The following is a 14,223-nucleotide window of genomic DNA, read 5'->3' as shown; positions in this document are numbered from 1 at the left end:
CCAATCTCCTGGTTGCTGCTGCCATTCATCGCATGCCCCGCCTCTGCATTCACTATCCATCTATAGGCGACACCCAATTTCTGCCGAATTTTCTTTGGCCAAAAGCATCGTCTTATACACGGAAAAATTCAGTAATCAGAATAAAAACAATGCAATAACACCCACCCACCCAGGTTAGGTTGAGAGAGGCAAACCCAAAGCCACCCAGTGAGTGGGGATTCGAACTCTGGGCTCCCGGGTCCTGGTCTGACCCTGACCCTGACCACTCCACCACTCCTCTTGTTGGACTACAACTCCCACCGTCCCTGAAGGTTTTGGGTTTCGCAAGAAACGTCTAGACATCCCCATGTTGGCTTTTCCAGGAGAGACTTGGGGGGTGGAAAGTGGGGCGCTCTGCATGCCCAGCAGCCCCCCTTCCCCCGGGAACTGTGGGGAGCCATAGGGTGGCAGAAGGGGGCTCCTGATGGAGCTGCTCTGACCTCTCTCGTCTTCCCCAGCCGTCTGCCTTCCTCGATGTCGGAACGGGGGCCAGTGCAGGGCCCCCCAGCGCTGTGCCTGTCGCTCAGGCTTCTCTGGCCCCCGCTGTGAGCACGCCGCGCCGCCCGGCCCCACGATGACGCCGCAGCCCCCCCGGGCGCCCCTGCGCTCCATGGCCATCCGCTGGCAGCCTCTGACGTGAGTTGGAGCGGGCAGGGGGGCTTCCCTTTCTGCCCCCTCCCATCGCACGCGTTGCAGGGCGCCACAGTCGAATCCTGCGCACGGTCCTGGTTGCCTCGTCTCAAAAGGGATATTGCAGAGTCGGAAAAGGGCCGGGAAGGGAGATTGGGGGCTCTTTACGGAAGTGGGGAGCAAGAGCTGCGAAGGTCGAGAGAGTCTAGTCTAAGGGGCAGCGGTTGTAAGTAAATTGGGACGTCGGCAGACATGGATTAAATGCTTGCAAAAAGCAAGAATAAGGATCATTTTGAAAGGGGAAATAGTCTGTAAGCAGAGATGTGCAAAGTGGTTTGAATGTTTAAAATATCTGTGCAGTATATCACAAGTTTAATTGTTTAGCAGTTGGGAAATTGGGTAAAGGGATTTGGAATATAAGATGATTTTGTGTATTTAAAGAACCAGAAGAAGGAGAGGAGGGGAGTCTGGGGATTTGCGGGTGGGAAAATATGTTTTCTTTTTGGTTATTTTTTAATGTTCATGAGAAATGTGCGGCATAATATGGTATTGATACAATGTGGCATATATTGGATTTTTAATAATTGAAAACTAATAAAAATTATTTAACATAAAAGAGAGAGAGAGTCTAGTCTAGACTCCTTGTCTCACCCTGGTCAGCCAGAGGCCAATTGTGGGAAACTTGGAGGCAGGATTCGAACACAGGAGCGCTCTCTCCTCCATCGCTTCTGATGGTTGAGGCCAGGCAGAGCCATCCTTCCAGCAGCCATGGGTTTGTCAGAGCCTCTTTGGAAGCCCTTGAGGAGTGTGGCCGTCGCTGTGGCAGGGAGTTCCACAGTTTAACTTGGTTCTGTCTCCCTGAATCTCAGCTTCCACAGGTTCTGGCTTTTTGAGAGAGGGAGGAAATGTCTACTCTCTCCATTATTTTTCCCCATGCAAGGCATCTTTTTGCAAACTTCTCTAAGGCTGCCTGCCCACAAGGCCTCTGCTCTGCCCTCCCCAGTCAGAGGCAGCGAGGCTTCTGAATGCCAGTCGCCGGCGACCGCAGGCTCTGTGTTCGAATCCTGCTTTCTGCTTTCCCTTTGGGGCATCCGCTCAGCCCCAGTGAGAACGGGAGGCCGGACCTGATGGGCCCCCGGCCTGATCCAGCGGCTGCTTCTTCTGTGGGGCTGGGCTTGGAGGGAGGGGTCATGGCGCCAGAGAGAGGTCGGGGCGGTCCGGCCTTCTGTGGGGATTTGCTGCTGTGTCCCTGACCCCAGGATCGTTCCCCTCAGGCTGGCCGAGCTCCAGGTGGTTCTCCGGCGCCGGAAGACATTGGACCCCTCTGAGAAGATGGTCACGATCCTGGCGCAGCATCTGGCCTCCCAGCCGAGCGGGGACAGCAATGGCGCTCCTGGACACGGCCCCCCAGCAACACCAAGGCCCCCAGGTACTGGGCACGGGGGGGGGAGGCGATCTGTTCTGTGCAAGGATCGGGGCCTGGAAGAGCGTGGGGCCTCCTCTGCTGGGGAAGAGGGGAGCGTGGAGGCTGGTGGGCTCTCCCTGCCGTGTCCATGGCCAGGAGAGAGCTGCTTTCGCCTGTAGCTCAGGGGGCGAAATCCTCAGCGCTGTGCCGAGTTAATCTGTGGAACTCCCTGCCACAGGGAGCTGCTTGGATGGCTTTGAAAGAGGGAGAAGGAGGAGGAAGAGAGGGCTTTTGGGGGCTCCTAGTCAGGACGGCTCTGCTCTGCCCCCCCCCCACTAGGCAGCAGCAACGCTTCTGAATCCCGCTTTCTGGAAGCGTTGCTCTTGCGTTCGAATCCTGACTTCAGGATTCCCTTTGCCTGACCCAGAGACTCTCCTTCGCTTCCTCAACGAGCCTCTTGCAATTGCAGGGGGGGGGAGGGCCAGAGCCCTGACGTTATTCTGGGTACCCCCCCCCCCCGTTGCCCCAGGCCGCTTCAGACGGGTTCCCATGTGCAGCGCAGTCCCCACCCCTCCGGATCCGGCAATTGTTCTGCCCCCCCCTTCTGCCTGAGTTTTTCCAGATGACGTCAGCCTTGCCTGCGATCGGAGGGTGAGGCCCGGCTGGCTGGGGGGGGGAGCGGACAGCTCTGCTTTCTTCTCTCCCCCCCCCCCAGCCAGCTTCCTCCCTGGGGAGCCTGTTCAGAAGCCCCACCCCCTGTTGCTGCCTAGGAGTGCTCTGCTCAGCCACTCCGGGGGGCGGGGGCGGGTTGCAAGGCCTTTTACGCACCCCCCTCCCTCCAGAAGGAGAACACCCACCTTGTCACCCTCTGGACAACCTCTTTTTTTCTTCCTGGAGGGGGAGATGAGCTCTTTTTCCTTCAACTGTGAAGCAAGCAGCCCCATCATTGGGGGGGGGGCAACAACTCAAGACTTGGGAAGCTAGAGAATTTGGGGTGGGGGGAGCTAGGGGCACCATGGCTCCTTTGGCACAGATGTTTGCCTCCTTCGCCCCCACCCACCTGCGTTTGCCGGGAGTCTTTTTATGTGGGGGTGTTGAACAGCTGGAGCCAGCGGGGGGGGGGGGAGACTCCAAAGCAAAGCTTGAGTAGATTTAGCAGCTGGAGGAAGATGGGGGGGCACTGCTGCATGGGCCCCTCTTGGTGCATTTGAAGTCAGGGGGGGCTGCTTTCATATCCTCGGCGAGGGGGGGAGCGGAGAAGGAGAGAGCCTCCTCTCTTGGGGAGGGGGTAGAGGTCTCTCGCCCCAGGAGGTGGGTTGGAGCAGGACTCTTTGGGGGGGGGGCTCCTTCTGAACTGACAAGTGCAGCGCTGAGCAAGAGCTGGCCTGTTCTCCCTCGCAGGGGGGGCGCTGCTGTTCGGGTTGCGAAAGGGACAGGGCTGCCGGACGCCTTTTTGCAGTTGGGGGGGGGCTGGGATGTGGCTGCTCTGGGAACTTTGGCGGAGGCTGCTTTCCTGCTGGCACCCGGCTTGGGGGGGCGGAGGCAAGGAGGGCGGCCCCCGGGTGGGTGCCAAGCCCAGGCAGCGCCGCTCCATCGGGGCTGCGCAGAGCAGGCGAAGAGTTAACGCTCCCAGCCGCCCCTCGTAAACATTGTGCTTGGCCCGGCGCCCGAGACCCCCCCACCCACCGCCCACCCGACTGCTTCCAATTAGCTGGTGGGTCCGTCAGCTTCTGCGGTGGGTCGCCGGCTCCCCTGCCTGCTCCTCCACCCGTGGCGCCCTCTTCCGCGCGGGGCCATGATCCGCGGCCGCCACTCCTTCCCCCCGGCCGTCTCCCTGCTGCTGCTGCTGCTGCTGCTCCTGCTCTGCCGGGACCACCTGCCCGCCGGTGCCCAGAGGGTCAAGGTCCTCTTCACCCCCATGATCTGCCGGGTGCACTGCAGCAGCGAGGGCCGCTGCACCAACCACTGCGAGAGGGGCAATGCCACCACCCTGTACAGCGGGGCAGAGGCCCGCCCGGCCGAAGGGGGACCCGGCTTCCGTGTCTGTGAGTATGGCAGCGGGGGGGGGCTTGGGGGGGCTGGCACAGAGCAGGGGATGCAGCACTCTGCCCTGGGCAGCTGGCAGCATGGGAAAGTGGGCAGCCTCTTGCACCAAGCGCCCTTCCTGGATCCCGTGTGCCACCCTGGGTGCTTAGTGCCCGCTCCTGCCCAGGTCACAGCATCTTGCGTGGTTCTCTGCGCTGCGCCAGGCCCACCTTTGCCCCTCGCCTGGTTCTGTGTCTGGTTGCTGAGGTTTGTGGCTACCCCACCCCCCATTTGGGCTAGGAGAAATGGGGGGGCTTCCTGGTGCCCTTGCATCATCTGGTCCTTTCGAGGGGCAATTTTTTCCTCCCCTTCCAGGAATGTGGTTTCTGTTTCCCAAGAACAGAGACGGGCAGCACTTCTCCCCCCTCCTGCCACTTGACCAGATGTCCCCCCTAGCTGGTCCCCCCCCCAGTGCATGGATCCTCTCCCACCCGCCCACCTGCCAGCTGCTGCCCTGGCACAGGGACTCTCCCCTCTCCCCCTTCCCTGCCTGCTGCTGGGTGTTGGAGTGCGGAAGGCAGCAAATGGGTCTGGGGGTCATGGCCTCTGCGGTCAGGCGGGCAGATGGGTTTTCCAGCTGCCACTCCTGCGGTCAAACTTTGCAGGGGGGGTCTGCATGTCGGAGGGGGCCTGGGGGTGCAGATCCCACCTCCCAGAAAACCCGATGTTTCTGGGAGTTATATGAGTGATTGCTGAGTGACACCTTGCAGGACAGGGGGCAGGGACTCGGGGGCCAGGGGTTCGTTGTTGTGGCCCCCCCCACTCCCAGAAGACGCTGAGGGTTGGTGGGGGGCCTGCCTGCTTCCCCACCCACGTTAACCCTGCGAGCGCCGTCTCTTCCTGGCACCCCACGAGGGTCTTCTCTCGGCCCCCGGATGCCGGCAGAGGCTCCTTCTGGGGCTGGAGGGAGAGCAGGCGGCCAGCTGGCGCGGAGCCCTCTCTCCGCCAGATGGGCCCAGCTGCCTCTGGCGGGGGGCCAGGGGGGCTGAGCTCCAGCCCCAGAGGAGGCAGGCAGGCAGGCAGGCAGGCAGGCCAGGGGTTGTGGCGTCCTCAGGGCCACCCCGTGCCTCACTTTCCCTGGGCAGGCTTGGAGAGGGGCGGGGGCTGTTGTGCTTGGTGATGCTCCCCAGGCTGCGCGTGGGCGGGGGTGCAAAGCGAGGCGTGTCCTGGCGGGCCTTTCCCCACATGTCGTGCCTCGGAGCAGCGCCTGGTCCTTGTGCGGGGGGAGGCAGCGGCCCCCCAGGATGGGACGCAGCACCACATGCTCTTGTGCTCCTGCCCCCACCACTCCCAGGAACACAGGAATCCGGCCAGCGCGTCCATTAGCTCCGAAGACACTGGCTGGCAGAAAGGGCGTGCCAGGGTTGCAGTTTTTCTCAATAACCACCCCCCCCCCGCCCCAAAGATGGGACCCAGGACCTTCTGCCCCATAGCTATGGCTCCTCCCTATGGCCTGTGGAGGGTCAGGCCTGACCTGCCTGCCCACCCCACCTCCAAATTTCTCCTGCTACTGAAGGCACTTGCAGTTCACAGACTTGCAGCAGGTTTGCTGCTACCATGTTGTTTCTACAGTTGGGGCTCCAAATGATGCTGCTGATATTAATAATAATAATAGTAATAATAATAATAATCGCCCACCCATTTGACTGGGTTGCCCTTGCCACTCTGGGTGGCTTCCCACAAATATCAAAGCATAATAAAGCATAAAAGATTTTTAAAAATCCCAATACAGGGCTGCCTTCAGATGTCTTCTAAAAGTTGGAGAGTAATTTATCTCCTTGGCATCTGAAGGGAGGGTGCCACTACCAAGAAGGCCCTCTGCCCGGGTCCCTGTAACTTTGCTTCTCGCAGGGAGGGAACCAGCAGAAGACCCTCGGAGGGGGACCTCTGTGTCTGGGCAGAACGATGGGGGTGGAGACGCTCCCTCAGGCACACAGGGCAGCCAGGCCAGCCTTTCTCTGCAGCCCCAGCCAGGGGCATAGGAAGGGGGGCGGTGGGGGCGGATTGCCCCGGGTGTCATCCCTGAGAGGAGTGACAAAATCCCCCCATGTCGGATCACTGACCCCCCCGGGCGCCAATTGCAGCGCTGATCCCGGGTGCACGACATGTGGGGGCTGCCATTCTGCCAGAGCCCAGCAGAGAGACTGAGGGGTCCCTGCACAGAACCCCCTTATGGCATCATGGAATTGCAGGGTTGTGGGGAAGCCAAGGGTCCTCTAGTCTGACCCCCTGAATGATGCCTGCCCAAGGGAGTCTGCTCCTCCTCCTCCCCCCCCCAACCACACCCTTTCTTGGCCGTTTCCTGGTGAGCAAGAAGCCCAGGTCCTGGCCCCAATCCTCCTCTTCCTGTGGCCCTGAGTTTCCCAAAGGAGTGGGGAGGGGCTGGCAGTGAAGCCTCTGTGCTGCTTTCTGGGGGTCTCAGGGACTGAGCCGGCTGCCCCCTGCCTCTCCCCTTCCTCTCGTCTCCATGGGCTCAGGCCTGAGAAGGAGTAAGCTGTGGGTGTCCTGGGAGTTTTATGTCACTCCAGGTCTCAATTTTGACTGTCAGAAGTAGACGGAGCACAGCCCCCTTTGGCAGCCGGGAGTCGCGTCTGGGGCAGGAATCCTTCTTCACTCAGGGCACAGTTAACTTACGGAACTCCCTGCCACAGAGGTGGCCACCAACCAGGCTATTGATGCCCACAATGGCTCTGCTCTGCCCTCCATGGTTGGAGGAAACAGTGCTTCCAAATGCCCGTTGCTGGAAACCACAGGAGAGGAGCGCGATCTTGGGTTCAAATCCTGCTTGCGACTTTCCCACAATGGAATCTGGTTGGCCACTGTGGGAAGCGCCCCCCCCCCTTGGGCTGATCCAGCACTCTGGCTCTTCTTATGGAACCTCCAGCTCCAGAAGCAGTCTACCTGGATTCTTGTCTTCTTAGGGGTATTTGGCCGCTGTGAGAACAGGACTAGATGGGTCCCCCTTGGGCCCGATTCCAGGAGGCTCCTCTGACCTTGTGCTCTGCCCCCGCCCCAAAGGGGCCCCCACCAACCTGGAAACCCCTCCCCCAATGTTTTGAAGTACAATTCCCACCAGCAATTTAGAGCTGTGCTGGTGGGAGCCTCTATCCACAAGGCCCCTGTTTTGTCAAGGCTGCCTGCCCCCCCCCCCCAAGATAGCATTAATTAAGGTTTCGAGTGTTGCTGTGCAAAGCTGGAGCAGCTAACGAAACAAACCGAGAGCGAGAAAACCGACAAGCCGATAACGGAGGAGGACCTGGGCGGAGGTCAAAACGAAAATGACGAGGAAAATATGCCAAAATAATCTTGCGGAACATAGCATAAATAGACAGTTTCTTCTTTACGTAAGGAGAAATAAACAGGGAGATAATATAAACTGGGCTCGAGGCTGCAATTCCAGCTTCCGTATGTCCAGCAAGGCGGGAGAAAGAGGGAGAGAGGCAGCTGCCTGGACAGCAGGAAGAACTTTCTGAGATCAAGAGCCGTTGGACGGGGGGACGGACCCCCGGGAAGGTTGCTAAGCGGAGGTTGGGGGGGTCGTCTGCCCCGGGGGGTCCACCTGTGGCTCCTGCATTGTGGGGGATCAGGCTGTGTAGAGTCCAAGCGCACCCCCCCTCTGGTGGAGCAGGAGGGGAAGTTTTCATAGAATCACAAGATCTTAGAATTGTAGAGTTGGAAGGGGACTCCCAGAGATCATCTGGTCCAACCCCCTGCAATGCAGGAATGGCAGCTGAAGAATCCCTGGCATCCAAACTTAAGAATGGGAAGCGTAATGCCGGTGATCAATGAGAGAGGTTTAAAGACTGTGTTGAGGCAAATCTTTAAAAATGTAGTATAAACACTGTCAACTGGGAAACACTGGCCTGCGAGTGCTCCAGTTGGAGAACAGCCTTGACCAAAGGTGTCCTGGGCTTTGAAGACACTCGAACTCAGGACTCAAGAGAGAGACGTGCCAAGAGGAAGGCACGCTTGGTGAATCCACACCAGGATCAACTCCTGCATGGAAACCGCACTGTGGAAGGACGTGTGGATCCAGAATTGGCCTCCGTAGTCACTTGCGGACTCACTGTGAAGACCCTGTTCGTGGAAGACCACCTTGCTCGGCTACGAGGGATCGCCAGAGAAGAAGATTCCTGACCGAGGGCCCCCCAACCTCTGCTTAAAAGCGTCTGATGAAAGAGAAAAAACAAAAAATTCCTTCCAGTAGCACCTTAAAGACCAACTAAGTTAGTTCTTGGTATGATGAAAGAGAGTCCCTCCCAAGGGAGCCCTTTCCTCCATCTCCCGGCTCTTGCTGTCAGAAATCTCTTCCTCTTGCTTAGTTAAAATCTCCTTTCTTGCCGTTTGAATCCATCGATTCGGATCCTGCCCCCTGGACTTTGCTGAACCAGTTTACTTGGATTGTTTGGGTTCCAGAGAGCTTTGGAAAGGAGGGAACACCAGCAGCCCCAGTCCTTGCGGGAGCCTTTTCGGTCACAGGGACAGCAGGTGGTTGGGGCAGGATGGGGGGGGATCACGCCTGTCCCTTCCTCTACCCTCAGCTCAGGTTGACCCTGGCGGGGGGGGGGTGAGTGTCCTGGCTTGCAGGAGGGGGTCGGACAAGGTGTCCGTGTGGCCCTCTCCAAGGACCCCTCCTGCAGGCTGCTTCCTGCCATGACAGCTTTTCCTGAGAGGACAAGGAGTTCAGGAAGGCGTTCTGCCGCTGAAGGACTCTGTGGGGCTCAGAAGCTTGCACATTTATTGACTTTAAAAAGAGGGAGAGCTTGGGGCTGGACTGTGCTGTGCCTGCTCTGGATCGGTTGGCAAGAGAAGCCCCCGTTCTGCTTTCTCAATCTGCTCTCTTGTTGGTGCCTGCCTGGCCCTCTCCCCACGCCAACTTCGCCCTCTGCCTAATCTGGCCTCCCTCTGACCGCGGCCCAGCTGGCCGGCCTGCAGACTTGCCCTCTCAAAGGCCTGGCAGGATCTGTCCCTTCTCAGCACCGCCCAGACGGGCACAGGGCAGCCAAGAACAACCGAGACTGTCTGGCCGGCCTCGATTGCGCCTGGGAATGTGGGGCAAGTGGCCCCCCTCCAAGAGATCTGGCTCCCGCCCAGCCCCAGGGATTGGGGGGGGCTCTGCGTTGCAGTCCGAGTGGGCATGGGGTCCTGTTGCTCCCAGCAGGGAGCTGGCTCAGGACCCCACAGTGCCAGGCAGCGTTGTGTGTTAAAGGACAACCTTCTTTTCCTGAATATTCTCCACCCCCCAAATCAGCCCAGTTCAGATTTTGCTGTGCAGATGCGTCCCACCCCCGAGTGTTTAGAAAAGCACATGCCTCGCCATGACTCTGGCAAGCGAGCCAAGCCGCAGGCTCTGGACGGAGGCCACGCGCCCCCTACCCCGTCCCCCCAGGGGAAGGTGGGGTGTCCTGAGAGCAGAGAGACTTCCTGCTGACTTGGCAGCCCAGACCCCACCGGGGGGGGGGGGGGAGGGAGCCAGAGACTTTTCCTAACACAAACGCACAGCTCCCAAACCCCCAAAGGCAGCTGAGCAGAAGACTTGCGGGATGAGGCTGAGTTTTGGCAACCAGATGGGGACGCTGGAGTCGCTGTGCTGGTACCATGTGTAGCGAGTGCCAGGGAGTTTCCCCAGAGTCTGCCCTCTGAGACTTGCACAGGAATGGGGGCAAAGGGGCATCTCGGTCCCCAGGGAGCTGCAGGAATCTCTGTTGCATTGCAGCGGGGAGCGAACGTCCTTGTTATTTATTTCGTAAAATTTGACTGTAAGACAAGAACGTTAAAAGCCTCAAAGTAGTTTGCAAATGGATAAAATGAGAAAAATCAAGCATGGTTCACTTTAAAATGTGCAAAACCTAAAATACAAAAGCAGATTAAAGTTGCCTCAATTTTCTAAGCATCTGGGTTAGGGTGCTTTTAGCAGGTGCCGAAAAGAGTCCAGTCAAGGCACCTCAAGTGGCAGGGAGTTCCAAAGGCTCAGTGCTGCCACTAAATGATCAAGTTCTTAAAAGCGCAAATGAAAGCAGTCAGGTGGGGGCCTTTTGGGTAAGGAGATCTTGTCCTGCTGGGGCCATTTCCCAGTTGGGTGTGTCTAGGATCAAAGTCATTGTTTATTTTGTTTTTAATTACATCCCACTTTAAGAACCTAACAAGAGCCCTGGATGAGGTCAATGGCATCCTCGTCTCCCAGTGGCCAAATTTCCCTAAGAACCCAGGAATCTAGATAGACTGCCTCTGGAGCTGGAGGTTCCATCAGAAGAGCCTGGCTGCTGGATGAGGCCAACGGGGGCCTGTCAGTCTGGCAACCTGTCCTCACAGCGGCCGAGCAGATGTCCACAAGCCGGAGCTGAGAGCAAAAAAACCTCTCCCCTCTGCAGTTTGCAGCAGCTGCCACTCGGAAGCATTTGTGGCCTCCTGCAAGGTGGCCATAAAATTAGCACGCCATAAATAAAAGGGATTTCTGGTGGCAGAGGCAGCGGCGCTGATGGGAAGTGTTAAAAACCCAGGTTCTCCTGCCTCCCGGCTATCAAATAATCATCCAAATAGTGCATGACGTAATGGGATCCTGACCTTATTTTCATGGCCCACTCCAGAAATGTGCTTAAAGTCTGAAAAGGGGCACATGCAATGGAACAGCCATGAACATAGCTTGGCCAAAGTACCATTGGCCCTGAAACTTTAAACCCAGCAGCCAGAAATCATGCGGGTGGACAGGAAGCAGGTGAAAGGCCGATTCAACATCACACTTTGCCATAAGAGCACCAGGGCTGCTGCCACATTCCGTAATAAACTTGATTGCATAATCCAGCAACGCATATTTTACTGAGCATTGCTTTTGAGAATTGTGTCATTTACTGATCTGCTTTTAGGGTATGATAAGTTATGAATTGTGTGTAACTCACCCGGTACCTTTTCAGGCACGATACCCAGAAGTGATGCTATAAATTTAGGGAAAGGGGGCTCCGGGAATGGACCTGCAACCCCCCCTAAAAGGCGCTCTTTGGAAATCTTTTTCAGAGCAACAGGGGCGTAGGAAGGGGGTGGGGGGGCTGCCCCGGGTGCCATCATGGAGGGGAGTGACAAATTATCAAGGAACAATTACTGTCCTACTAGGGCGGTTCATAAATCTTCTTTTAAAAAAATTCCTGCTCCAAAGGTCTTATCTTGCTAAACTTTATATAGCTGTATCTGAAATTTCATGCATATCAGTTAATATCTTGACCCTCCTCTACGAAAATAGCTGTTTACTTGGCCGTTTTCCTATGTCGTGAAGGCTGAAATTTCAATTCAGTGGAGCACTTACTGTTCCCAACCCTAACCCTGCGGAAAGCCATTGAATTCGACTTTGATTTGATTTTGACATGTTTTTAGGAGGTGATTTAATTACTGTTTGATTTTATACCAATGTTATGTATCTGATGTTAGCCGCCCTGAGCCAGAATTCGGTCGGGATATAAATAAAAATTTATTATTATTATTACTTATTATTATTCCTTTGTAAGAAAATGTGAAATAACATAAAACCATTTTTGCAGGGGGGGGGGGATCAATGTGGGGGTGGCAATAAATTTTCCACACTGTGCACCATCTGACCTTCCCACGCCTTTGTGCCACCTCACGTACAGGCTTTGGGTTGGGGGGGCTGGTCAATGTTGAGGTGCCTCCCCTGGGATACGGAGCCTTCCTGGAAGCCCCCCTCCAGGTATTTTGCCGCCTCCCTGTTGGGGAGGGGGAGGGGGCTAGGCAAAGGAGACGGTGATTTGAGGAAAGCCTCGGAAAATTTTCTTACCCCAAAAGCATTTTGTGGTGGGGTGAGAACCGCTGGAGAGGCACCTTTGTTAAACTCCCAACATGATTTTCTTGGCACCCTCCACCCCCCTGGGGGGGGGGAACCCTGGGTTGGGGACGGAGCAGCTCCTCTTTTGCATCTGCAACCTCTGGACCTGGGGGGGCGGTGCAATGTCATCAGCTGCCCCCTCCCCTGAGCTCTGGGGCTCAGAGCGATCAGGGACCCCGGGGCTCTCTCCTCCTTCCCCCTCCCCACAGTGGTGTGTCCCCAGAGGGGTTTCTTCCCCCAGGGGATGGAGAGTCAGCCTTTGTGCACCTGGGGGTCCAAAGAGCCAAGGGGGGCTCTGACCTGGGAAGCAGCTGCAATTAGTTAGTTAGTTAGTTAGTTATTCAACTTAGACACTGCCCTATACCTGGAGGTCTCAGGGCGGTTCAAACCAAAACCAATACCCCCCACACACACATTCTAAAAGGGTGTTGGATGTCAATAAGTTCAACCAAAGGCCTGCTTAAAAGGAACGTTTTTGCCTGGCGCCTAAAGGTGTATAATGAAGGCGCCAGACGAACTTCCCTGGGGAGAGCATTCCACAGATGGGGCGCCACTGCAGAGAAGGCCCCGTTCTCATGCTGACCTCCTCCGGACCTCTCAAGGAGGAGGGATGAGAGAGATGGGGAAGGGGGAGGGATTTATTTTATTGCTGCATTTATTTGATTGCATTTAGAGCCCTGTCTTTTCCCCTCCTCCTTTGACCCCCACAACAACACTGCGAGGGAGGCCAGGCTGGGAGGCAGTGGCTGGCCCCCAAGGACACCCCAGGACTGAGGGCAGGATTTCAAACCAGGTCCTGGTCCTGTGCTAACCACTAGGCCACACTCTCTTCCAACTAGACGAAAAAGGAAAACACCCCACTGGATTCTGACTCCTCTCTGCAGGTGTGGCTGCTGACCTGATATCTCTCTCTCTCTCTCTCTCTGCCCCCCAGTCCTCTGCCCCCTCATCTGCCAAAATGGGGGGGTCTGCCTCAAGAAGGACAAGTGCCTCTGCCCCCCCAGCTGGACGGGGAAGTTCTGCCACATCCCAGCCCTCCCTCGGCCCCACGGACAGCAGGCGCCCTCCCGCCGCGAGACCAGTGCCCAGGCCGAGGGGGGCGCCCAGCCCATGGCCAAGTCCACCTACACCCTACCCATCGCCAACCACCGCGAGGAGCGTGACGGTAAGACGGGGGCCGGGAGAGGGGCGGCGGGGTGGCGGGGTGGGCTAGATGACCTTGGGGGGTCCCTTCCAGCTCTCCCCTCCTGGGATTCTAAGAGGAGTAAGGGAAGGGGGGAGGCAGGATGGAGCCGAGGGGACAGGAGGTTCCAGGACGCAGTTAAGTCATTTTGGGCACCCTGCCCGCCTTGGATTCGTAATCCCACTCCCCAAAAAGCATCAATATAGTAAGAATGAATAATAATTTTTATCATTTCTACCCCCGCCAATCTGGCTGGGTTTCTCCAGCTGTTATTCAGAAGAGCACGTTGCACGACTCGTCGAGGAAAGAACACCGTGAAATTCTGAGCAGTAACAATTCGTTGCATATTTCAGCAAGATCTAATTAAAAGCAGAGAGTTTTAGGTGTCTGAGAGGCCCCCCCCCCCCGCTGCCCTCTTGCCTCTTAGCGCCCTCCCCCAGGTCATAAGTATCTTATTTTTCCTTCTTTTAATAATTTAAATGTGGTGACAAGAAGTTTTCTGCACCGGGTACCCCCTGCCCTTGCTATGCCACTGCATCCCTTGTTGTTGGGGAGGGGGAACACACCCAGCTGGGAAGCTGGTGTGAGTACGAGGCCGGATCCTGCCCTGCGCGGCTTCCCGTGCTATGAGGACCCTTGGGTGCCAACGGGGCCACGCTGCGTCAAGCGCAGCCAAGACCATTCTGGTTTGAGTTGGCAGGAGAGACACCCCCACTCCTTACAGCTCAGGGGTAAGAACCCCAGAAGAGCCCCTCTAGTCCAGCCTCCTCTTCTCACAGTGGCCAAATACCTCAAAGAGCCTAGCATTCGAGATAGATTGCACCTGGACCTGGAGGCTCCATCAGAGCCTCAGAAGGGCCTGGCTGCTGGATCAGGCCCTCCAGTCCAGCCTCCCATCCTCACAGTGGCCAACCAGGTGCCCCCTAGGGAAACCGGCAAGCAGGATTTGAACACAAGACCGACTTGTGGTTCCCAGCGACTGGGGGCAAGAGGCTCCTCGCTTGGCGCTCGCAGGAGATCCCTTTCGGGCGGGCACGGGGGCTCCATTTT

General features: G+C 57.1%; 1 protein-coding gene across 2 annotated transcripts in view; it reads left to right on the top strand.

Annotated features, from left to right (window-relative positions):
• Positions 1 to 14,223, top strand: part of LTBP4 (latent transforming growth factor beta binding protein 4) — a gene marked incomplete at its 5' end in the record, with an annotated part of 57,388 nt that overhangs the window by 12,770 nt on the left and 30,395 nt on the right. The window contains 3 exons of one of the 2 annotated variants that reach the window (XM_083753591.1): positions 498 to 675; positions 1,944 to 2,098; positions 12,925 to 13,155. In XM_083753591.1, coding sequence (XP_083609717.1) covers positions 498 to 675; positions 1,944 to 2,098; positions 12,925 to 13,155 — 564 coding nt within the window. Of the gene's footprint in view, positions 1 to 497; positions 676 to 1,943; positions 2,099 to 3,602; positions 4,120 to 12,924; positions 13,156 to 14,223 lie in introns of those variants that run through there. The other variant, XM_083753592.1, reaches the window with a different exon arrangement.

The sequence above is a fragment of the Podarcis gaigeae genome (assembly GCF_964106915.1).
Source record: "Podarcis gaigeae genome assembly, chromosome: 8".
Lineage (NCBI taxonomy): Eukaryota > Metazoa > Chordata > Lepidosauria > Squamata > Lacertidae > Podarcis > Podarcis gaigeae.
This window is presented reverse-complemented; position numbering and strand designations above follow the sequence as displayed.